The sequence below is a fragment of the Bombus fervidus genome, chromosome 7 (assembly GCF_041682495.2).
Source record: "Bombus fervidus isolate BK054 chromosome 7, iyBomFerv1, whole genome shotgun sequence".
Lineage (NCBI taxonomy): Eukaryota > Metazoa > Arthropoda > Insecta > Hymenoptera > Apidae > Bombus > Bombus fervidus.
In genome coordinates this window covers 2,171,404-2,195,795 of record NC_091523.1, presented here as the reverse complement: position 1 = coordinate 2,195,795, position 24,392 = coordinate 2,171,404, and the positions used below count along the sequence as shown (strand labels likewise).

General features: G+C 33.5%; 4 protein-coding genes across 11 annotated transcripts in view; 2 read left to right on the top strand and 2 right to left on the bottom strand.

The window, feature by feature from the left end:
- LOC139989249 (lachesin) overlaps nucleotides 1-4,163 on the bottom strand; it is a 194,772-nt gene extending 190,609 nt beyond the window's left edge. Inside the window, exon 1 of one of the 2 annotated variants that reach the window (XM_072007432.1) lies at nucleotides 3,241-4,163. The gene's annotated coding sequence lies outside the window, so the exon portion shown is untranslated. The remainder of the gene's footprint in view (nucleotides 1-3,240) is intronic. The other variant, XM_072007431.1, reaches the window with a different exon arrangement.
- Nucleotides 4,164-10,667: 6,504 nt separating this feature from the next.
- LOC139989252 (uncharacterized) lies at nucleotides 10,668-14,248 on the top strand. 3 transcript variants are annotated; one of them, XM_072007441.1, is made up of 8 exons: nucleotides 10,668-10,822; nucleotides 11,779-11,919; nucleotides 12,073-12,190; nucleotides 12,290-12,451; nucleotides 12,516-12,749; nucleotides 12,832-12,963; nucleotides 13,049-13,221; nucleotides 14,073-14,248. In XM_072007441.1, the coding sequence occupies exons 2-8, from the start codon at nucleotides 11,783-11,785 to the stop codon at nucleotides 14,146-14,148; spliced, it is 1,032 nt and encodes a 343-aa protein (XP_071863542.1). In that variant the 5' UTR covers nucleotides 10,668-10,822; nucleotides 11,779-11,782; the 3' UTR covers nucleotides 14,149-14,248. The 3 variants fall into 3 exon arrangements, with proteins under 3 accessions (XP_071863542.1, XP_071863540.1, XP_071863541.1); XM_072007439.1 differs by lacking the exon at nucleotides 10,668-10,822 and adding an exon at nucleotides 11,022-11,205; XM_072007440.1 differs by lacking the exon at nucleotides 10,668-10,822 and adding an exon at nucleotides 11,022-11,205 and having other exon boundaries at nucleotides 13,765-14,117.
- Nucleotides 14,249-14,326: 78 nt separating this feature from the next.
- Nucleotides 14,327-15,580, bottom strand: LOC139989256 (N-acetyltransferase family 8 member 3). Its single transcript, XM_072007445.1, has 2 exons — nucleotides 15,156-15,580; nucleotides 14,327-14,972 (listed from the first exon to the last, which is right to left on the bottom strand). Exons 1-2 carry the CDS (start codon nucleotides 15,452-15,454, stop codon nucleotides 14,462-14,464), a joined length of 810 nt encoding a protein of 269 aa, XP_071863546.1. The 5' UTR covers nucleotides 15,455-15,580; the 3' UTR covers nucleotides 14,327-14,461.
- A 165-nt stretch (nucleotides 15,581-15,745) lies between these two features.
- LOC139989251 (KH domain-containing, RNA-binding, signal transduction-associated protein 3) lies at nucleotides 15,746-24,109 on the top strand. Of its 5 annotated transcripts, none has more exons than XR_011800298.1 (10): nucleotides 15,746-15,860; nucleotides 15,916-16,286; nucleotides 17,043-17,164; nucleotides 17,244-17,360; nucleotides 17,507-17,819; nucleotides 17,941-18,070; nucleotides 18,146-18,265; nucleotides 19,812-19,912; nucleotides 23,087-23,196; nucleotides 23,522-24,109. XR_011800298.1 is itself a non-coding variant. In XM_072007437.1 (9 exons), the coding sequence occupies exons 2-9, from the start codon at nucleotides 16,082-16,084 to the stop codon at nucleotides 23,092-23,094; spliced, it is 1,116 nt and encodes a 371-aa protein (XP_071863538.1). In that variant the 5' UTR covers nucleotides 15,746-15,860; nucleotides 15,916-16,081; the 3' UTR covers nucleotides 23,095-24,109. The 5 variants fall into 5 exon arrangements, 3 of the variants coding, with proteins under 3 accessions (XP_071863538.1, XP_071863537.1, XP_071863536.1); XR_011800297.1 differs by having other exon boundaries at nucleotides 23,300-24,109; XM_072007437.1 differs by having other exon boundaries at nucleotides 23,087-24,109.
- Nucleotides 24,110-24,392: the final 283 nt, after the last annotated feature.

Here is a 24,392-nt window from a genome sequence, read left to right as displayed (position 1 = left end):
TATATCCCAGTTTGATAAAAGGGGTAACACAATGTGCTCTGCGAAATGAGCATAAATCAATTTTATACCTTTCAAACCCGATGCATGGCACTCTTTAAAACTCTTTAAAAACAATGGGCCAATGCGATGTTGTCCGCTATCAGCTACAGCTTTCCCTTTGTTGCTGCACAGATGATAACGCAGCAGAACTTGCGAAACCGAGCGAAATTTTTTACGGAGATCGTACGGATGGTGGCATATTTTTTATCTTGTACGTATAACATTTTAGTAAATAAAACCAACAGAGAATTACCTGACGCATTAAAATTTTTACAAACCGTGTAATATACCAATATAAAATCTATACAATTATTTCAACAGAATTTAAATTAAAAAACAATTGATTAGAGGTATTTAAAAAGGTACCACACATTCATCGGCTCGAAGAAATTTGAATGAAAAAAGATGTTCGCAGATCACGTTTAGGTCCGTGTATAGAAAAGCAAATCAGACTACCCTACGCTTTCTTCCGACTCGTTGCTCGTTAAAGCCACGTTTATCGATGCACGCAAATCAGGCTAGAACGTCAGACAAATGGTAATCGAGAAGCGTGATTAAAGTGATCGCGCTTCTAATGGAGAGGAAAGTAGCAAATAAGAGACAAGAAGAAGCGAAACTTGCCTGTCAGTGATAGTCTAGAGTCTAGGGGCGGCGTCGTCCTTCGCCTTCCTTTTCCCTCTTATCCGTGATGCATTGCATTCTACAGGGGCGGCCGCGCGAACGTATAATGCACGCCGGCTTCTCGAAACCGAAAAAGGAAATAGACAAGACCCTTAACTGAAATCAGGAATGTGAAGCGGATGGTAGTTTAAAAGGATTCGCCTTGGTTGGCTCCTTGTCTCGACTATTTTTTCCTCTTCCTGTCCAATAGTCGCAATCTACTTGTTCCACTACCTGCGCTTTGACCCATTCCAACTTAAACTACATCTATTTCTATGGTATACAAGAATGTATCTCTTCGCGTTTCCCCGCTGATCCTCGCGTTAGTTTCTCGAGCCTGTACGCGCGAAACTTCTGAATACGGTGTATTGGATATTTACATAGCCTTCGTGGTCAGAAAACTATGTGCTACTGAGACGTGATCCGCATACAAATAGAACTTTGAATCTTTTATTCTTTCACCTTTCCCATATGTATTTCCTTGGACGCATAAGTGAAAAATAAATTTATCGCACGCGATTCTAGCAATTTGCTAGATGTTTGCGATCGCACGATTTCGATGATCAACATGAATCAAATAAATATTATATTAATTCCTTCGTTTTTTTTTTGTTTGTTTGTAATAAATACGTATTCTGTGAAATTACGGGCTACTGGATATTGCAGAATCCTTTTCCAAATGTCAGGTAAATTTCATCAATATTTTATTCAAATCGCGTAATGAATTTATTGACCATATTCTCTCGAGTTTCCTATATGTATATCTATTTTAATATCTACTACAAATATTTCTTTCTCAACATTTCTTTCATGGATATATCTATAGATATAAGCAATTACGAATCTCACTTAATCGTCGCTCTATAAAATACTTGAATTGTTTTGATCTTTCTCTCTCGCCGTTCTCGTTTTGCCCGTAATTTGGAAACAACGAAGGAAGTTACAAGGACCGATAGCGAAGACATGTTACGGCACATAGATTCAATCTTTAAAGTTTATGGTCGTGTATCAGTAAAATTGTATCAATATCAGTCAGTTTCAATTTTTGTAACGATATCCCACGATACGTCGACAAGTGCCGCAACTGATACGGTTTGCGTATAAGGATTCAATATCGTTCGATGGATTCAATTGCTTTATGATGTTCTACGGAGAAAATTCCGAAGTGATTGAAATATTATTTTTTATATAAACTTATAAAATACAATCTTTCGTGTTACGTGAAAAAGAGAATTAATAAAACGGTGTTTCGTAAAGCAAAAACCTCTTCTAAATTTAATGCACGTCGTCGCTGATAACGAGGAACGATAATTTAACTGGAAGTAATAAACGACAGTTACATGCGTATTTACAACCTGGCAAGACACTGCGTTTAACTACGTTTTTCTGTCTCACTTTGCTTCCCGTGCACCCGCGAAAATTTAAACAGCAACACGGGTTGTAGCTATGTCTGCACGGGCACGCAATTAAAAAGAAGAAAACAAAAAAGCTTTTAGTGCGCAGTAAAAACCATAAAAGGAAAAGATTACACGGTGTAATTTCGTGCAGAGGGAAGAAACCAGTTTCGTTGGTACGCGGCAACAAAGTGTCACAAAAGGAAGTGTAAAAGCGCTTGTCCAGATTTAGAACCTCAATTAAGGCTATGGAGAAGGAGAATCAATGCAGAAACACCGAGTAATCCATCCACTTCCATGGACCGCGACAGTGACTTTTGTTCAAGTAGCATGAACAAGTAAATATAGAGATAAAAAGAGAGAGGAGAGAGAAAAAGACGAGAGTAAAAAAAAAAGGAGACAGAAATAAACGGGATGCTACACCATTGCCCATCGACTACTAACCTAGCGTTTCGTTTCTGAGGCTAGGAAACGAAGAAAAAAAAGAAAGAAAAATAAATAGTTGAAGTTAGCGATCTTCGCGCATTTCTGTTTTGAATGTGTTCTATTATTCTATTCGGAAGGAAGCGTGGAAACTTTGCGCGATTAAAGTTCCTCCATCGTAGAAAGTTAATCGTGTGGAAAATGATTCCGTAAAAATCTCATTATTTTTTTCTTTCGTTTAACTTGCTTTAAGCGATTTTATACATTTAACCGGTGTATTATCGGAATATGAAGAGAAAATATCGTTCTTAACTATGTGCCTTATGAATGAGGCTTATTTATGCGTACTTCATAGATTTATGTGCAATATATTAATGATTATTTTTGTCGCTTTGTTAATTGGTTCTAAATTTGTTAAAAATTTACAGACAAACGAGTCGAAGAAATTGTCGAGTCTTTGAAGTCTTAATTTTCTAATATATTTTATAACAAAGAAAAAAAAAATAAATAAAAATCTCGAGATCTGCTCCGACTGGCTACTGCTATTTAATAGATATGGTTCGTTATTCAAACTTTCCACGATCTAATCCATAATTTTCACGCCCCTATTGTTATATATTCCATCATTCAAGGGTGTCGAAAGCGTCGAAACAGCCGATCGATCAATGCGATCATCCTTTTGTTCCGAATAAAAATCAAGTATGATAAAAAACTTGGTACTTACCTTATCTAAGCGCTCCTCAGCCTCGAAAATCCCAGATCCGTGACACCCTCTACCGCTGTAGCACCGGTGGCATTCTTATCCCTTCATTGGACGCACCTTCAACACCCTTAAACACTGCACGACGCCGCGCCGTCCACGTTGTATCACACAAGAATCACGTATCTGGTTAACTACGTTTCTCTGGCATGTCTCAATCCGCGTGCCTCAACGACGATCAAATTAAACACGTCCCCCTCTCGAAAGCTATCCTGATTTTCCGGACCAAATAAACAATTTAAACGCGTCTTTGATCGACATACGACTTCTTTCGCTCACGAACCGGAACATCACTCATATTCGACGAGCAAAGATAACGGAAAAGCTCGATCGGAAAAATAAATCATATATAAATTTTTGCATAAAACGCGGCTCAACGATCAACCATGCTTTACGTTTGCTGTCATGATCTGTTTAGGTTTTGTTTCGCAACGAGACTCAAGGAATTTACGACAATATAGAGCAGTGACACTCCTTAAGTGGTTGAAGGTCGATGACGAAGAAGTAGAACGAATGATCGCGAAGACTGCCGCCGCGTTCAGCTGTCACGTTCAGCCGGTGAAAGAGTCGATCACGTGGCTTTTCGTACGCCTCGCCGTCACTCGCATCTAGCAACACCGTTACACCTTCTCGGCGATCCGTCGAGAACTGCGTTCACCACGACTCCCCACCCGACGCTTTGGGGGCAGGACGCTCAACGTCGCTAGCTAGACACGACGCGCGGCGTCGCTCCGCCTCCACGTGCAACTACCTGCACCCCTCCGCGGTGGTGAGCCCTCGCGGCTTCTCTACTCTTCTTCCTTGTCCGTTTTTGGCCGGTTTGCTTCACGCCGCTCTTCCCCTGTTCTCTTCGCGTCTGATCGTGCCACTTCACGCCGCACCTCTTCCTCAAGATGACCGGAGAACCCTTTTCCACGATACAGCATCCCCTGTGACCATCGACACGCTTCTTCCGATCAAGTTTATTATAGTTAACGGATAAAAGCGATCAATATATGCGAAGATCAGTGAGCTAGGAAAAAGAGAATAATTTTGTGGTTGATATTTCCTGTATGCTTCATATGAACTTGAAGCGAGTATAATCGATTATGGGTTTTCATTTTGATTGGGTAATTGAGAATCGATAATTGGGATAAATGGATTGGTACTAGTGTAACGATCGGTGGTGCATAGTGGTGGTAGATGAATAAAATACGATTTGAAAAATACGTATAGATGAAATTATGAAAAATTAACATTTATCGTTGAAAACACGTAGATCGTATAAAATATTTTTCAATGTGACATATAGTCGTTAATCCCGACATGACTCGTAAGCATGAAAATACTGAGAGGGATATTGTATCTCTGGAAGAACACTCCGTTTTTGGCAAGTGTGCAAATTCGGACACATCCGTTACATATGTAAATTAGTGTTGCATACACGTTTCCTCTATTCGCGAAACCATCGCAAGAAGAAACATCAAGCTTTCGCTATTTATTTCGAAACTCTAAACGAAACAACGAATAATACAATTTCATAGATAAAACTGTACTTCTGTATGTACGAACGCTTGTAATATTATTTCTCATTTCGTGCAATAAATCTCTGATTAAACCTTACATCTGCTTCGTAAAGCGTGGTAGATGAACATTGTTAATAATCCGATAAGGGATATCTGTTTGTTAAAATGAACTCCATTTTTAATACGTTGTACGCACAAAAGCAACTGTAACGCGTGTAATCGATGGAATAGCAATCTACTGTCCACTTCGTTAATGAAACAGATATAACGTTCGAAATGAGATGCAAATGGCCCAGGGTGTGGTTGAAATGCAGATACGAGCGGCGAAGTTTTTATTTACAACCCCTATAACGAGACCGACCAGCATAATGCGTTTTTTCGAATGGATCGGTCGTATTTCTCTTCGTTGTCGGATGTATTTCTCTTGTCACTTTCTCCCTTCCCCTTACGTTCCCCTTTTCCATTTATCAATCCCTAGCACGGTGATATTTTAAAGACTTAAAACAGCTGACGCACAGATTTGAAGTACTTCTGACGTAAACTCTCTTTAATTTTTTCACATCTGGTTTAGTCCAACGAATTTCACTTTTCCGTTGAATCGTGGATTTTGCAAGCACTATTTATCCTTTTTCCTTTCCCTAATCCTCTGTTTTGCGTGCCATTTTTTATAATGTGCCTGAAATTTTTATAATCTAGCGTTCATAAGAATCTTTGGGAAATATTCTATGAAAAAGCAAAAACTACTTATCCCCAGATAAAGAGATAATACTTATAATACAGAAACTTTGGCGCAACCATAAGCTATAGATGACTACGGAAAATGATGAAAAATTCAGTTTGAAGCATAAACGAGATAGCTTCCGAATCAAAAGTCTCGTCGCGTCTTACAGACGCCTTCCAAATTCTCGAGTAAGGTTCAGTGATATTTGTCATCGTTCTCTATCACTGAGATATCGTTTCTGCGAAACGATAAACAGAGAATCAAACCAATCGTTGAATCTTTCGAACAAAGCGAGAAAAAAGGATCACGTAGTGCGATGAGAATCTTATTTGAGCATCTGTATTACGATGAATTAGAGGTAAGGCGCTATATCTGCCTATATAACATACTGTTTAAATAACATACTACGACAGTACCGTTTTCGCGTGACAAGGAAGGAATCGAACGGCGGATAATATTTGAGTTGTCGAGACCATCGAGTCTCGACACAGAAGAGATGAGGATGCAGGTTAAGTAAGTGGTTAGGAAGACGGCGTTGCCCAAAGTAATGGAATAAAAACACTCGACCTCGATGTTACCATGATTGATTTGGGCGGCATTATCTTTCACCTTCTCTTCTCGTCCGGCAAGTAGACGTGTCAAAAATTCCATTGAAAAACCCTTGTTTCTTCGTGTTTTATGAAAATAATAAATGTCCATCACCCAGGCATTATTTCCTGGCTTTAGTGACTTGTCTTTTACTCCGGATTAACAAATCCTGTTTATCAAAATGTATCCACAGCAATTAATCAAAGATGAAATAAAAAATAACACTTAGATACCTATCATCCAACTTTCCAATTATTATTTTCTACGAAGTTAATATATAAATAAAATTCATTACTTCCTAAAGTTGTTTCAAAGATTACTACAAAATATTCTGTAAGGCAAGATCGCCGACGAACGTGTAGAACGAAATATAGGTCTTAAAACTTTTATTTCTTAAAGAACGAAAATTAGTTGAAACGTATAACAGTGAAATGTAACGAACGTAGCATCGCTGAAATTACGAGAATCAACTCATAGAATGTCGTAAAAGTAGAATGTTCGGTTTCATTAATGTGCACAATACCAAACGCATACGTAGGTGCTGGGAGATGGTAAGTAGTACGTGTTCCGCAGCCCTTTTATAGATCCGTGACTGCTTCCGATACCGTATACGCCGGACTGTAATTAGTCTGTAGGACTGGATCCAGCTTTCAATGGACCTTCAATGAGCGCTACTAATGACGACCGGATGACGCATCCGGAATGCCTGTTTAAATGATAGTATGCTAATTCAATGGCAAGCATTTCGTTTTTGCGCATATCGTGAAACACATCTGATTTTGCGTTTCAGTTAACACCGTACTTCCTCGTTGTCCCGTCTAACAATATGCATCGCGCGTGTAATCTATCCTAAGAGATACAAGAATTTTCTAATGTTAACACGTCGTCACGGCGAATCGATATTTCGATTAGATTATTATTTTTGTATAATGTGCTTCATATTCAACAATTTTTATTATATTTCTCAAATTCTATCGTTGATGCGTCGAATATAGGGAAATTTGAAAATTACGCAAAAGCCTGAAGCTTGTAAACTTTCCGAATCGAAAAACTCTCAAGCAGAATTACATTATTTTTTACGATGCAACGGAATTCGATCATTCCTGTTCGATTTTCGATAACATGACAATGTTTGATCTAATACTAGGTTGGATTTACGTATAGAAGATATAGGAAGCAGATCGAGGGCGAATACGAATTCCTATGCGATCCCTGGCCGGGAAGGAGAACTGCGAAAGACACGAAAACGTAAACAGTGACTTAAATCACCGTACACGCCTCGGGGAAAGATCGAAATACGGTGTACGTCGGAAGGATACCTCGGCGAACGTGGCGGAATGATGAGGTGTCGCGCTAGAATAGACAAGGAGGACTTTCCGGTCCGCTATTCCATCCGATTCCGTAATCCATTCCGGATACCAACGGTGTTCTACTCCTTTTTTCTCCTTTTTTCTCCGTCGTCCTTCTTCAATCGGTCGGGAAAGGCGATCCAGGACAGGATACAGGACATCAGTCTTTTCTGTCTTCGCTACGTTCAGGGCTGCAGATTCCACCGAGAAATTCCACGCTCGATTCGTCCTCCTGCGTTCAATACAAGCGCCGCTCTCGGATTCGCCGCGTACTGTGTCCCGTTTTCCTTTCATGGACTGCCTTTCTTCCATCGTGGAATCCTCAACATTCAAATATTCCTTTACGTGGAAAGGGAATGAAGAAAGAAGGGAGTAATCCAAGTAAGACAGGACAAAGGACCAAAGAAGAAGGAAGAACGAATCGAACAACCAAACGAAGAGAAGAAGGGCGACGCGAGAAAGCAAAAGGAAACGAACAGGTGAAGGTGAATGGTAAAATGAAAATATGAAACGAACAAAACGACGACAGAGGTGGATCGTGCGACGGGAACGAAGAACTAAAATTAGAATAGAACCAGGACGGAGAGAGGGGCCATGGAAAGCGGTGGAAAATCGAAAAGGTGGTTAAACCGAGAAACGGTGAAACGAGTGAGAGAGCCGGGACAGCTACTTGCGAGAGGTTGGGTATACACCGGGCTCGCATTCCAAGCAGACTTGGTGAACCGGGTTCATTATTTTCTCGTTATAAGTTTCTACAACTCGAGCTTGTTGTCGTAACGCTGTTAACGCGGACGCGTCGCGAATTGTTAAAACGGCTGGCGAACGATCAGCGCGCGTATATATTCGGCGGCTTCCTTAAACCCCGTGTCACGCGCCGCCCTACCACTTCGTTCCTTTTCATCCTGGCCTCTACTCAACCGCCACTCTCATCCTCTAATACCCATTCCTCGCTCTACTCCCCCTTTATCCTCTTTTTTTTTCGTTTATTAATAAACGAGCCACTGTCACTTGCCTTTCTCTCTCTCTCTCTCTTTCTCTGCCTTTCTTTCCTTCAGTCTCTTTCCCTTCAGAGGCGCAGGATATCGGAAAAGGCAGAAGGAGGAACAAGAGGACGGAAGGAAAAGCTAGCAGCGACACGACGAAAGGCCAGTGCTCGTCTTGTTGTTCCTTTGCAATACTCAGCGGAATTATTGAACAACTCGGTGACTTGATGTGCTAACTCTAACTTCCTCTCAGACACGGCAAAGCGTTACCGTTGAAAATGGAGCACAGTCACGAGTATCGTGAGCGTCGTTCGTAAAGGATCGCACCTGACGATGCCGCTTTAATGGTGACTTTAATTGTACCCTTTGATTTCAACACGCTTCGTACACTGTCGATTCCATGCGATCTCCACGCGATTTCTATCCCTTCTACCTCGCCAACATTAAAAAGTGACGATATTCATGGACGAGAAGATTGTTGCTCGAAAAACTAAGATTTCTTGTTATTTCGTGTTACTTTTATACAAGTGTTCGGCTACTGTTTCAACACAATTTAAGGGATGATTGTTGACGTCTAAATAAGATGAAAATCAAGAATAAAAGATTAAGTTTTCGGTCTTGTTTTTTTTTAGTTATTGACAATTAGAAATCGGCCACAATATCGCCTGCACGCGAGCAAACCTCCTTACACGAACAAAGGGAGGGTCAGCCTAAGCAGCGGGACGCATAGCGATCCTCATCCAAACGACACATGAGCAGTAGCTTATCTCGTACAAGTTGTAGAGGAGAAGACTATGGTATTCAGAGACGTAAGCAACCCGGCGCGACGTTTTGCAAAAGAAATGGTAGATTGAACGTTAAACCTGCTTACTCGTGAAAAACCATAAGAACATATCGAAAACCGCTCTATGAAACTTTCGCAAGTTTTTGTTAGCCAAAATGTATACATTTGCAGAACTTTCGGACATGCAAGGCATTTTCAAAATAGGCCAATAATTATGGGATACCGGTACGTTAAACCCTATGAAATGTATACAAGAAAATACAAGAAGAAGAATCTTTGCAAATGGATGAGTTAACTGACAATAACTAAAAAACAAAGCCGAAAACACAATTTCGTTATTCTTGATTTTCTCCTTAAATTCTGTTGAAACAGTAGCCGAACATCCTGTATACGAAGAAATGAAATAGGAGCGATACAGACGTACCACCTATCTTTGTCATACGAGTAAAATTAAAAACTCAAATCGTGATTCTAATAGCACTTATGGAAGATTAATTAAACCTTGCAGAACATTAGAGAAAGTAACGTTCTCGTTGCTTAGTTGCCAATCATTATGAAATTGGATTTTACGCCCTTTGATAATCTTCCCTATGTTCACCATTTAAAAACTTTGCAAATTGAAGAAATTGACGAAGACTATAGAATACGATAAATTAATGATAGCCATTCGACGTTGGCGAAAGAGTTATAAACAAATCGTTGGAGAATTGAAAACGTTGAAATGGCAAACCGGGCGTTCGATTCAGGCGGTGCAAATGAGTGGAGCGATATTAAAATCTACGCGGGCAACAGATGGGCTTGGATAGCTTTACGATGCTCGAGCCAATAACGAAAATCATTAAATTAGCTTTAACCGCCGGTGCACGGCGTACTGTTAACAGCGTACTAATTTTATTATTTAGTAGTAGCATAAAAATCCTGGAATTCCCTTTGTTACTTCTCCTGCCGACGCAATTCACAGGCTTTTAAAGTAATAAGTTCGTCCGTTTGACTATGTTTTATTTCGCTATTACGCTCATATGTGTATGTACCAACATTGTACGATATAACGTAAGCTTTCAAAAACTACTCTTACCTTTGCATAAGTGTACATTCAAGATAGAATTGCATATTAGTAAATATAATGTATATCTTACCTTGTTTGTGCAAAAATTCACAGCAACGAAGGATATCTTTTGTTGAAAAATGTGATTAATGGGATTTTCGCGACATGCACGCGTTCAAAGTTTGACGTGACAGCCATATTGCTTTTAACACTACCAGAAGCGTGGAGTTGGCGCCAATTTGCATTTACCGAATATCGGTAACGTAACGTCCTACAAAATTTTATACATATTTGATCTGTAACTGGTGTGTACCTCGTGTGTACTGCCTAATGGATCAATATCGCAAAAATAATATTTGAATTCATTCAATTTAAGAAGATGGCACTACTGAATTCGCTTAATGCTCAAGGCTGAATGTTCACAGCCAGTCCTATTCTTATCATCTTAGCATTGACTTCTAAGTTTGTGAATCGTTGGAAAATAGGAGATTCATAAACATTAACGTAACTATTCATAAAAACGTAACTTGAAAACAGATTTTATTTGTTTCCGTATAAATATAACAGATAGGTATATAAATAGATCATAGTTATATGCGTCATATATAATCATAATCACAACAAAGTGCATATATAACACATAAGATATACATCATGAGACTCGTTACGCACATTTGATTCGTGTTAATATTGTTTATTTGTAAGTATTTTTATTTATCACACATTCGAATGAAGATAATGTTATCGTGGAAAATGTCACTTTCTCACTTCTATCTTCGAGAAAAGTGCACGCGCTCTATTCAAAGTATCTTAGTTCGTGAACTCCAAAAATATAAAAGAAATATACTTATATTTGATAGACATAAGAATAATGTGTTTATTCAAGTGCTCCTTACGCTCTACTGTGGAAATCGTGCGATGTACTTTAAGTGTTAAATATAAATCATCTTACACGTTAGTATTTAAAAATTATTCGTGAGATTTAATATGATTAAGATTAACGCTAACTCAATTCTTGAAATACAATAGGATCTTATGGTAAAAGCGCAAGTTGTACTTCAACCACAGACATACATATAATATACATCAAATACGATAAAAATTTAAAAAATTTTTAAAGTTTATAAGGAAAAAAGTTTAGCCTATACAAAAAAAAATAAAAAAATTTATGTATAATAAAGTGGTTTTATTGCAAAAGTAATAATGTCCCTGCATACGGCGCGTATGTATTATATTACTATTGCTGTTGCACATAGTCATACAGCAACACAATCAGTTTCATTTCCAATATAAAATTCTATTCCCGCTTATTACTTTTATTTTATTCTGTTTGTTTAACATCAAATAATGATGTTCATACTATTTACATTCCAATATTTAACTGATTACTTCATCTCTAAAATGTAATATATTTCATTCATTTTCTTAAATATCCTAACTAAGATACTTTCCACGATATACACAATTAAATTTAAGAATGATATATTAACATTTCTACATTTAATTAATTTCGTTATTAATATTTAGAAATATGTTACCACCGACATACGTCGAAGGTTTTCATGATTTGGAAGCCGTTAAGGCTATGGAATATAGACCTTTCGGCAAAACCGGATTGATGGTCAGCAAATTATCATTTGGTGGCGGACCGCTTGGTTGTCATTATGGGTTGGTACTTAATTTTTATTCAAAATTTATTATTCCATACATAACATAAGCTTTAATATTTATAAAAAAATTATGAAAAAAATGTTTTCATAAATATTTTTAAAATTTAATATTACGATAATTTTATACTTTCATATGTTGATACGGCAACAGTACGTATGATGAAGGTCAAGCAATTGAAGCGATACGTCAAGGAATAAAACAGGGGATCAATTACATTGATACCGCACCATGGTATGGTCAAGGTCGCTCCGAAACTACTATTGGAAAAGTATTCTTTTTTGCATATTATAATACACATTTTAACATATACCTTTTTTTAATTTATTTAATTTTTACTTAATGTTTAATGCTTATTTAATGCAACTAGGCACTGAAAGGCATTCCACGTAAAGCATATTATATCGCGACAAAAGTCGGACGATATGAATTAAATTACGAAAATATGTTCAATTTTTCCAAAGAAAAAACTAGAAATAGTTTCCTTGAAAGCTTGAAACTTTTGGGTTTGGATTATGTTGATGTCATCCAAGTAAGAACCATCAACTTTTTATGGTTTATTTCATTTATCAATTAGTAACATGTATTTTTTATAGGTTCATGATATCGAATTTGCACCAAGTTTAGACATAGTAATTACACAAACCTTACCGGAACTGTCAAGACAAGTTGCGGAGGGCAAGGCAAAGCACATTGGTATCACTGGATATCCGATATCCATTTTAAAGGAATGTATTGAGAAAAGTAATATTAAAATTTCTTGCGTACTGAGCTATTCAAGGCATACGCTAATAGATAATACTTTGTCTGAATATATTCCATTTTTCAAGGTAGAATTTCGCAGTAAATTAAATATCCATATTTCCCAAAATAATACTTGTTAACAGATTAAACAAATGTACCAATTTTTAGGCACATAATATTGGTATCATTAATGCTTCTGCACCATGTATGGGACTTCTAACTAATAAAGGTCCACCAACTTGGCATCCCAGTTTAGAACAAACAAAAGAAGTATGTGCAGATGCTGCTGCATATTGTAAGGTATATAAATTTGAAACATTAACATAATATACATTTGTATTTGAGATTACTTTATTTATGACATAATGAGAACTTATCTTTGCAGGATCATGATACAGAATTAGCCAAGTTAGCATTATGGTATTCTATGCAGTGCAAAGATATTGCTACATATTTAGTCGGAATGCAAAATTTAAAAGAACTGCAGATAAACCTTGATGTTGTTAAAAATGGAATTACAGATGAGGAAAAAAATGTGCTTCAAGAAATTCAGGAAAAGTAAGTATAACATCAAAATAGCTAGTTTTTAATTACTAACAGTAAAGTGGAAAAACGTTTTGTTATTATATATTACTCTATTTCCTTACACAATTTAACAAATAAACCACGTTATAAAATTTTACTAGTAAAACATATAAAAGATTTTAGCAAAAAAAGAATTCTTTTATCACACTTCAACTTATGAAAACAAATATAAAGTTATATATACAATTATGCCATGTAATATATGTAGTGGTAAATTTTAAAAAATTATATTTTGTATGCCATATTAAATTAGTTAATACTATTTTATGGGTGATTCATTCTAGGGATAGGGCAATGTATTTTATAAAATTACATGTTTATCATCTTGGATATAAAAATTTTAATTAAATTAATTTCACAAAATAATTAGAAGAAATATTTGTCTTGTAGTAGTCGTCCTGTAGTAGTTATTTTGTGGTAGTAATAATTAACTTTTTTTATGTAGATTACCACGTTTTTATAAAGCATAAACTCACATATTTAAAAAAACATACATTGTGTTCCATATGCCAATAGTCCCCGTTCTCAAAGATTTTTAAAGCATCTGATCTGACATGGGATTACATTCTATCTACTATATTTCTGTGATAAATAAGTTCCTATTATACTTAAATTGATATGAATTTGGTAAGTTGTCAATTATTAAAACAAGAGTTCTCGCTTAATAAATCATTTGGACTCATAACAATAAGACAATGGTTAATTGATAATACATGAAATAATTCAATTATACTTATGTCCAAAATTTAAAAAATTCAGAAACAGAAATTAGAGATTTCTTCTTATAATAAAAAAATATAAAATGATCCTTCTCTTTATTCCAGGTATTTATGTAAAGTAACAGAGAAACACTGGGAAAACAAAGAACTTCAAGCATACTGGGAATATATGAAAAAATAAGAGAAATATATTTTTTGTACATAATATCATTATACTGTTAATATCATTTTCTATAATATATTAAATGCTAATATATGTAATAAATTTTCTACAAAAACTATATTTTTAGTATATTTAACTTTATATAAATATACTAATTATACTTTATACAAATATTTTAATAAACTAAATTATAAATGCAATCTTTAGATATGTTTTGGAAGATATGGTCTTAGATTAAAAAATTTATAAAAATCTGGTTGTGTATTTAAAAAAATATCAGATCTAATTCTTTCTTTCTAGATTTAATTCTTCTAGATCTAATTCTAAATTCTTATTTATTAAGCATTGATCTAGTGTAAACTACAGGCACATAATCAGCTTCACCAGGTTTAATTTGATATGTCAATTCATACATTAACACAGTTATAAGTGAGCCCAAAATTGGTTTATGGTACATTTGTTGCAATTCAAAACCTTTCTTAAAAGATAGCTCTCTCCCACCATCTGTATATTCTGAGGCAACAAGATTAGCACAACTGTATCCTTCAGTAATAGCAAATTGCACAGCAACATTTATAAGGCATGAAGCTATTCCTTTTCTTCTATATCGCTCATGTACATAGAGCCTTTTGATCCATGCACCTTTATCTAATCTATAGCTTTTACACAAAGCAACAGTTCCTACAATCTTCTTAATCTGAGATGAAATGTCAATGTTTGAATCACGAAATTGTTGTTCTGTCATTATGGTATAATGTACATTCTTTGCATTATGCGCCATTAGGTAAGGTTCAAATGCTTCAGCAACCCAAAAGCATGAAAAGGCATTAGACATATAAATCCTGTTATAATAAATGCAGAAGTTTTTATGTTGATATTTACTTTTATCTGAAATACTTTGTTTTCATAATAAAAATTTTATATAATACTATATTAATACATTTTAATTATGGAAATAACTATAGTTTTGATATTAACGTCTTAACATCAGCATTAAATAATACATACATATAAAAAGTTTTTACCTTGGTATATTAGAAACTTCTTCATTAACTTCCATAGTTTTCATAGTGAAAGCTATATAAGTTCCAACATATACCAAAAAAATGACGAGAGGAATAACTGAAATACAAACTGTCAAGGGCAATCCAAAAAAAATAAACATTATAGCGGCAAACAATATCATCAACTGAAAAGTCAATTCTTTAAATACAATTCCCAAAAACGTCGAACTTAGAGAAGACATTACGCCCGCTTTCACTAACTCCCTACAATTAATTTCATCGCCTGGTTTATAACTTCGTACTACTATAATGTGATTCATGTTGGAATACAATTAATTATCTCACTCTTTACAATTTTTATACATAATTAATGAACGAAATACAGACTAAACATAAATTAAGATATTGCGAGGTTATATTTTCGATATGTTCGCCATCTACAGGTAATACAAATATCAAATTAGTAATTTGCTTTCAAGTATATGTATATATATATTAATATCTGATTAACATTAAGCATTTCCTTATTTAATATATAAAGGGTCGGTAAATACTTGTTTGCTCGTTAACAAGCTTTCTATAATAAAATCAGTTATTAATAACCTAATGAACTTTTTCTAGATACATGTACTGAGTTACTCCATAAATTACATAATAAATGCTATAATTATAAAATTTCTGGCAACGTGTTTTAATGTAAATATAATGTAAATTATCGAATCTTCGGTAAGAAGATTAGAAGATACTGATTATTGATGAATATATGAATATACGCCTTAAGGTTATCTGGAAGTGGGAGAGTCAGCGTTCAGCCATTGCTACTCTGGTCTAAAGACGCGTTATATGTGAATGGTCTTCTGTACTTCGTCTAATTATCTCATTAACGAAATTATTGTTTTCTCATTCAATATCTTCTAAAGTAGATATTTAATAAAACGGTGGTAATTATGAGTGAGCGGCCGAGTAATGGTGAATACAAGTATCAAAGGGAAGAAAATGCCGATTCGAAGGTAAGAACATCGTCGGAAAAGGAACGTGATGAAAAGGAACATCAGGTTGACAAAGCCGGGGAATATGTCCGGGAGCTTTTGCAAGAAAAAGTTGAATTGGATTCGCAAAAATGGCCTAATGCAACCAGATTAATTGATCAAGGTGAATGTGAATATTGCTCTATCATCAGTAGTCATTGTTTTTAGATCATCTTTATTATTTTTAATGGCCGTGTTTATTTTTTTACTGTTTGTATATTTATTTTTGTAATTTACTAGCATAACTGTTTGTACACGATTTGTTGGTTTTATTACATTAAAGTCGAATTGAATAAATTATTTAAGGTTAGATTATCGTGTAAGCGAAAAACAGTTTGCACTTTGTTACTTAATTTTTCTAACATTGTTTCGAATATATTACTAATTCTGTACAAAAATTATATCACATTTGTTAGTGCAATAAACAATAATTAAAAGGAAACATCAAACTTTTCCATAATAAATAAATTTCAGGAAATACAAACGTATTTAGTTTAAAGAATCAATATTAATATGTATGTAAACCTACGTTGTAAACCATTTACTTATTTTTATATTGTTTTAGTATACAGATTAATTTCTTTAACACCTGTATATTATGAGTATATAACTTTAAACATCTATTAAAGAAAAATGTACTAATAATTATGAATATATAAATAAATTGATATATATTTTATAACTTCTTATTACAATTTTCAATATTTTTCAGTCTAATTTGTAATTCAGATTAATGAATATTAATAACTGTATATGTGCTTATATCAATAAATTTCTGATTACAGTAACAAAGAATAAAAAATACGTTTTTACTATCATTTATTTTTAAATCTGTATTTATTATTATCATAGAATAAAAAATAATTGCTTTGTTCTATAGAAATTCAAAAAACTCAAGCTATTGGGAAACCAGTTAGAGATCTTAAATATGTGGATATTTATCGCGAAAAACCAATTCGGGTGTCAGTTAAAGTACTGGTACCGGTTCGGGAACATCCAAAGGTAGTAGACATACTTTGTTATAAGTATCCCTAATTTAAGTAAATATATGAATGAAATTATATCTTGAAATTATGTACAGTTCAATTTTGTGGGAAAATTACTGGGACCAAAAGGTAATTCTATGAAACGTTTACAAGAAGAAACTATGTGTAAAATGGCTGTACTAGGAAGAGGATCTATGAAAGATCGTCAAAAAGTAATTTTGTATTAAAAATGCTGAATTTTGAATTTTCATTTGATTTAGTTTTTTGTTTACATATATATTTATTTTTGCTTAAAGTTATTATTAATATAAAGTTATTATCCCTCTATAAAATTCTTCGTCAACTTACTCTAATATAGGAAGAAGAATGTCGTATGTCTTTGGATCCAAAATACGCACACCTTTCGGACGACCTCCATGTGGAAATAACAGCACTCGCACCTCCGGCGGAGGCTTATGCTCGTATTGCATTTGCGTTGGCTGAAGTTCGGAAATATCTTATTCCCGATAACAACGACAACATACGGCAAGAGCAAATGCGCGAAATGGAAATGAGCATGACAGATGATCCAACAAGTGGTGATGATAGAAGGCCCTCTGTCAGAGGAGTACCAGGTGCTGGAGGAATATTAAGACCAACCACAAGACCAACGATGCCACGGTCTTCGCGAGGTAGTGATATTTTCTAATCACCGATCTTTTAGTAATGTCGTGTTAGAAAATTGTGTTCTATATATATTCTGCTTTCAATGTTAGAGTGAACGAATTAATTTCAAAATATATGTTTTTTGAGCTTCGTCTATTTTAGCGGCGATACTTCCACCGCCTTCGAGCCGGGGACCAATCTCACGCCCTGTTTCAGCAAAAAGCAAAGTGTTCTCTATCTTAGATCGTGCAAGAGTTGCAATGGATCAAAGTTATGGGTAAGTCTTAAGTTAAATTAATTACCGTTATTAAGTGAATATTGTTATAGATTCATAATATTATGTAATATATAGTTATGAAACTGCCACTCCACCTCCAAGTAATCGTGTAGGATCTCATCATGATTACGATTATCACACATCAACGGGCAGTAGCAGCCGATATGGAGACCGACATTATACATCAACATCAGGGTAAGTATAATTCTATCAAAGAGTTAATTCATCGAAAATGTTCTTATCCGTTATAACTATTTTTCATGTTATACATTTACATTATCAATCCTATCCCTTAATGTCTCACTTGACATAAATCGATGAGGTAAATATTTCAAGCATTAAATATAATATAATAAAGTTTTATTAACAAGTATTATGGTTACGTTATGCTGCTTTTCGTAACAGCTTATAAAAGGTATATATGTATAATACCAAAATAATTAAAATAATGGAATATTTTATTTAAATATTTAAAATAAAAAAATTACTAGAGTCGGGCATACGCATAATATTTCTAATCAGTCATGTATATATATTGCAAACATGAAGCCGTAGCAACGAACCTTTTATTTTATACTAATCTGCAGTTGTTTGTTCTCGAGATATCATTGTATCATATCATTTGATAAAATCCATAATAATTTTCAATTTCGTTATTTATAATGTTCTTGCATAATCAGATGTTTTTGTTACACATTATGACTGATCTATCACAACATTAACCCCTTCCCGTGCTTTAACGAATCTGACTCGTGAAGATTTTGACACGAATATCACGAGCCAGGCCCGTGAGCAGATACTCGGGCCAAACATGAATATCACGAGCCACGCTCGTGAACAGATAGCTTTACATCTACCAGTGTGTTAGGAAATATCGTACCATGAAGTTTTTTGAGTTGTATTTTCTTATTACCTATTGATTCAAGGTGAACATTTCTTATAATTGAATTTTTTGTTTATATGCTATTTATTTTTAGGCGTAGTATTATTACATCCCTCAGGATAAAATCATATTTGAAGACGCTTGAATTTCTATTGAAGTATCGTTTATTCATGAAATATAATTTTGAAACTGTCATCTATTAAAAAAGGAAAAAAGGAAAAAGGATTAGAGCTTACTTCCACAACAGCAGAGTCGCGTAAAACTGACTATATCATAGGTATTTACATTTCGGCTCGTATTGTGACTATTCTTGAGCATCAGTCTGGTTTGTTTACCACGCTTTGACGCCTACCGCTTGGACCCGAGTTTCGTCGAGCTATATGGCACGGGAAGGGGTTAAGTCACGTGTGCTCAATTATTGAATCCGTCATCCTCTTCTTATTGCTACTGCGCAACAAACGTATTTTGTTGAAAAAAGTAGGTTACCCTGTTCGAAAGAAGTTTTGTTGCCATTTAATCCATCTCTTAAGTAGTACATTGGTACAGTCATTTCTTGACGATTAAATTTACTATTGATATGATCCCAAAGTGCATTTTCAAGAGCGTTGCTTTCCTTCAGAGTATATTGCAAATGTTTTATAGTACAATGATTTTTAAAAATAATATTTGTTTCTTTCCACACATTAAAGCTCTACTCATTTCCACAATACGATAACTAATATTTGTTCTCGTCACAATCTTTTTTTTTTTTTCATTATCTTTCCAAAGTTCCACATCTTTTTTGGAATGTGTAAAAAGCAAACAAGGTTGAAATGATTTAGGTTCTTAATGTGTATTGTACTTTTATATATCATTTAGAGATGATATGTATCCTTCCTCGAGGTACACAACCTACGAATACGAGGACGATGCTGTCCCGCACTCTTCGCATAACTACTACGAAACATCAGAATATCCAGGTAACATGCTTCTCATTTTACATTGTTACTACTTTTTTTCTAGCATAAAAATATAACACGTAATTGTACAGAAATTATCATAAACATACACGCATGTGTGATATGTTGTAAATTAACGTAATAGCAATGGGATTAAAACATTTTAATATATAAATTATACGTAGGCAAATTTTTCCTGATTTATCATTCATAAAAATAAATATTTTGAATTGAGCTAAATAAAAAATTGATAATATACAAATTTTAAATGGAAATATAAATACGGCCAAAAGTTTAAAAAACATTAATAATTGTTTCTTGTAATTTTTTGAACGATTTATTATAACAATTTCGTACTCACGATAAAATCCATAAGAATTAAGTAAAATAATAAGTTTCATTGTTTTATACAAAAATCTAGAAATTCCATGTTTCTCGCACAAAAAATAATACACGAATAAAAAGTTCAACAATATAAAGTAAAAATAATTTCCATCCACTATTTAAAATCGAACTATATTTTTTCGAAATCGAACTTAAAGATTTTCCTATAATATCCTAAATATTAGAGCATACCCTCAACAGACACGGGATGCCTTCACATAACAATGTGTGATGTTAACTGAATTATTCATCAGCTCATTCGCAGCTATTTTCTTTTTAAAACATTTAAAATAACATAATGCTCTCGCTTCGTGTAGTATATAGTTAGGAAATTATTCGATTAATATCATATACACATATACATCGTCGTGGTGCCCTTATTTAATAAAAATAATGCAAATAAATCACTCCATGAAATTCGCAGAGGAATCATCGAGCCGCGCATGGAAATCGTACAAGACGACAACGACATCGGGCTCAAGCTCGCGCTACCGCAACGCCCCGTATTCACGACCTTCCAAGTAAAAATCCATTAAAAGAATCATCCAAATATTTTCTTAATTTTATCTTGTCCAAACAATTCCTGGATTCTGAAGCGAAACAACGATCTTTCTTTTTTGACTGTATTGTTTCTCATAGCCCTAAACCATTGACGTGTAATCTTCCTAACACACGGCAACATACGATGCCGGCAATGCCAAAACCTAGTAACCGAGATCGTTCTTATATGAAAATGGGGGTACTCCGAGAGACTAACACGGTAAACGATATGCAGATGATATTACAATATTTCATCGTATTGCGACGATAGAACCAAACAGGTATAACGTAACTGCCATTTCTCTTCGATTTGTCGAGGATTTGCCAAAGGAGTATCATTTTCTACTAAATGGTATTAACAAAACTTTTATCTATGATTACTACGTTTCATATATTCCTTCTTTGAAATAAAATTTATGTCGCAAAAAAGAAACTTTTACGTTCGTGAATAATTCGCTTGTTTTCTTTCTTATTATTCTATAGAAATTCTATATAATAGAAATTTTTCCAGCCGTAGTGTAATAAAGCAATCGCATGCTTTCCGGATGTAATTTTCATGGCTTCTGGATAAACAGTAAAACTCGTAATACAATGAAAACTGTAATCAAACTGTTTCCTTCAATTGCGTTTTTTATCGCGAACGATCGTACATAATATTCAGCCCGTAGACAGTCTGGTTTTCTATGAAAGCATTGAAAGATAGAGAAAGAGAGAAAAAATACCTCCCTTCAAATCCTTTCCTCTCCTGAAAAAAATGTCACGTCAGAGTGGAAGGCTAGAGGACCAAGAGGATCAGTGGAACGAGACACGTAAAATTGTTAGATAAAAAAAAAAAAAAAAAAAAGAAAAATGTCGGAGCTATGTCACATTTTTCGAGATGTCAAATTTCGTATATTTTTATATAATTTCATTTTATATGCAAGTTTTTAAGTTCTTTTTTCTTATTTTGTTTTGTTAATTGGTATAATGTATAATGAAGTTCATGACATGTAAATAACTGATTTTAGTTTTTAATTTATATATATGTTTGTATATACATAAACACATACATATGCATATATATATATATATGTATATATACATATAAGGTATATGTATATATATGTATATATATATGTATAATCTTTTTATTTTTTAGATAGGATCTATTCTTTGGTTTTAATATATGATGCTTTTTAAATGTTGAAAAGTACATAGCTCAGACAGTCGTGTGCGTTATAATAAATAGTAATATGTGTCTAAAATAGAAGAAAGTAAAATATTGTAAATGATGTTCAGTGGCAGATGACCGTATATAAATTAATATTACATAAGTTACATATAATTATGTGATTATATAGTAATTCATTTAATATTAATATGTATAGTATCTACGTGAAAAAAAAATAATTAAAATGACGTGTTGGAAGTTTAAAATGACATAAATAAATGTTAAACAAAAATATACGTGTATAGTAGCACGTACCAAATATACGAAGTGAAAGATCGTGTAGCTTGTAAACATACAGTAGCCACAACATTACGAATAGAAAGAAAAAGATTGTGTAATCATATAGTATAAGGATACAAAACAACAAAGATAAAAAAAACTTGTGCGTAACTTATAAACATCTTTCCGCTTTTAAACGGAGTTTAATCATTTATGCTATACATATATCTATATATAATTACCCTAAACTGAAATAAATAAGAAATGTAGCGCTATTATAATGAGCTACACCTCGAAGCTTTAAATCAAAATCCTAATTAATCAATAGCATTATAACTTGGACGAAAATAACGTTTATATAACGTATAATGTTTTCAGATTTAACCCATAATATTAAATATCTTCAGAGATCCATAAAAAAATCTCTTCATCAATATATTAGTAATTTTCATTTAATATGTTTACTTTAAATCAACCACGAAATGTTAATTAATGTTAAGAAATTTTGTCAAAAGAATATAATAAATCTAATTTAATTTTCCTTAAATATTTAAGTACATATGTTTCAATTACGATAATATAAGCGAGAATAAAAATTAAAAAATATTTGTTATATTCACTAAATGCCAATCGAATACGTGTTTAATTTGTATTAAACTGGATTTATCTTGCATATTATTTAAACTTTTATTAGCAATAAACTTATGAGAAATACAAAATAGCAGTGTCACTATTGTTATATACTATTGTTATACATATTTTTAATCTAAACTGATTGAAGTTTCGTTATGAAGTACTTAAAACATTTACTTCTAACATATCTTTTCATGTATCCCTCTCAGGTGTATAGAAGAATACGGAAGGTTGCGCGGGAACACGTTTTCATGGATTGAAATATTTTAATCCTATCCTATTTCTCTGTTCAGTGGACTTTGAAGTGCCTTGAAATCACGTGAGTATAATTTTATTATTGTAATATAACATTCTAATTAGTTTTAAAAGTACCTATAAAATGTAAAAGGTATACTCTAGTTTTATTTTTACAAACAATATAGCTGCTGATTTTATTTGCTTGCATAATGTTACCTCAAGATACTTAGACGATTTTTTATTCTTTATTGATGGAAATAAAACTAACATTTAGTGAGAAATAAATGAAGTTTTTTAATAACTTAGTAGTTAAGGTATTAATTTATTTTTTAGCCTGCATGTTCAATTTGATTTGCTTCTTTTGTTAATTTCATACTAAAATCTGAGATAGTAAGACTTTCTTTCAGGCAATGGAGTGTACAGACTATGCACAACATTGTGATTACATCAATCGAAGAAATAATGACATTTTCCTCTTAAGCAATGACCGGTATGGTAAAAATTAAGATATGTATTTTAAATATCTTTAAAATTCCACGTCAGTCCTTTCAGCACAGTAGACAAAATTTTAAACAAATATATTTATTTGGTGTATTTTTGCGATGTCGTTGATTGTTAGAAAGTAGAATTAAAAATCATTAGTGATATATAAAATAGTTTGTGAAATGCTCGTAGTAACTTTATTAGATCTTCTAATTCGATTAGATCTAATTAGTGTCAATAAATGTGATCTCTTGTTCTTTTACAACATCTCATTTAAAATCTATACGGTAATATTAAATTAACTTAATATAAGTAATTTTTGAACCGGTCAAGCTTTAAGGTAAAAGGTATAACATAAGGTAAAACATTGTTAAATTTATTTCTATAATATTTTAGGAATATAAATCTAACTTTATGATTTTATAGTTAGTATAAATGTGTATTATGTGGACATGTGCATCCGATACTTAAAATAAAAAGATTGAATCGAAAATAAATAGATCGAGCGTAAAGATCCAGTGAATATTTAATTTTTATTTTATAAGAGTCGTAAAAGTAATAAGTGTTGTTATTTTGTTAATTTATATTTAAATAATGTGCGTGCTAGACAGAAATTATAATCTTCCCCAGCAGGTGGCGCTGTTGCAGTCTCTTACCAAAATGGCGTCTGTAAACGCGGTGCGTATAAATTGAAGTATTGAATAATTCAAGGATTTATCCTTTTTTCTGTACAAACGTTTTTAATCAATATTTAAGAGTGGTTTAGAAGTGTCTAGAAACTAAGTCGAGATGAAG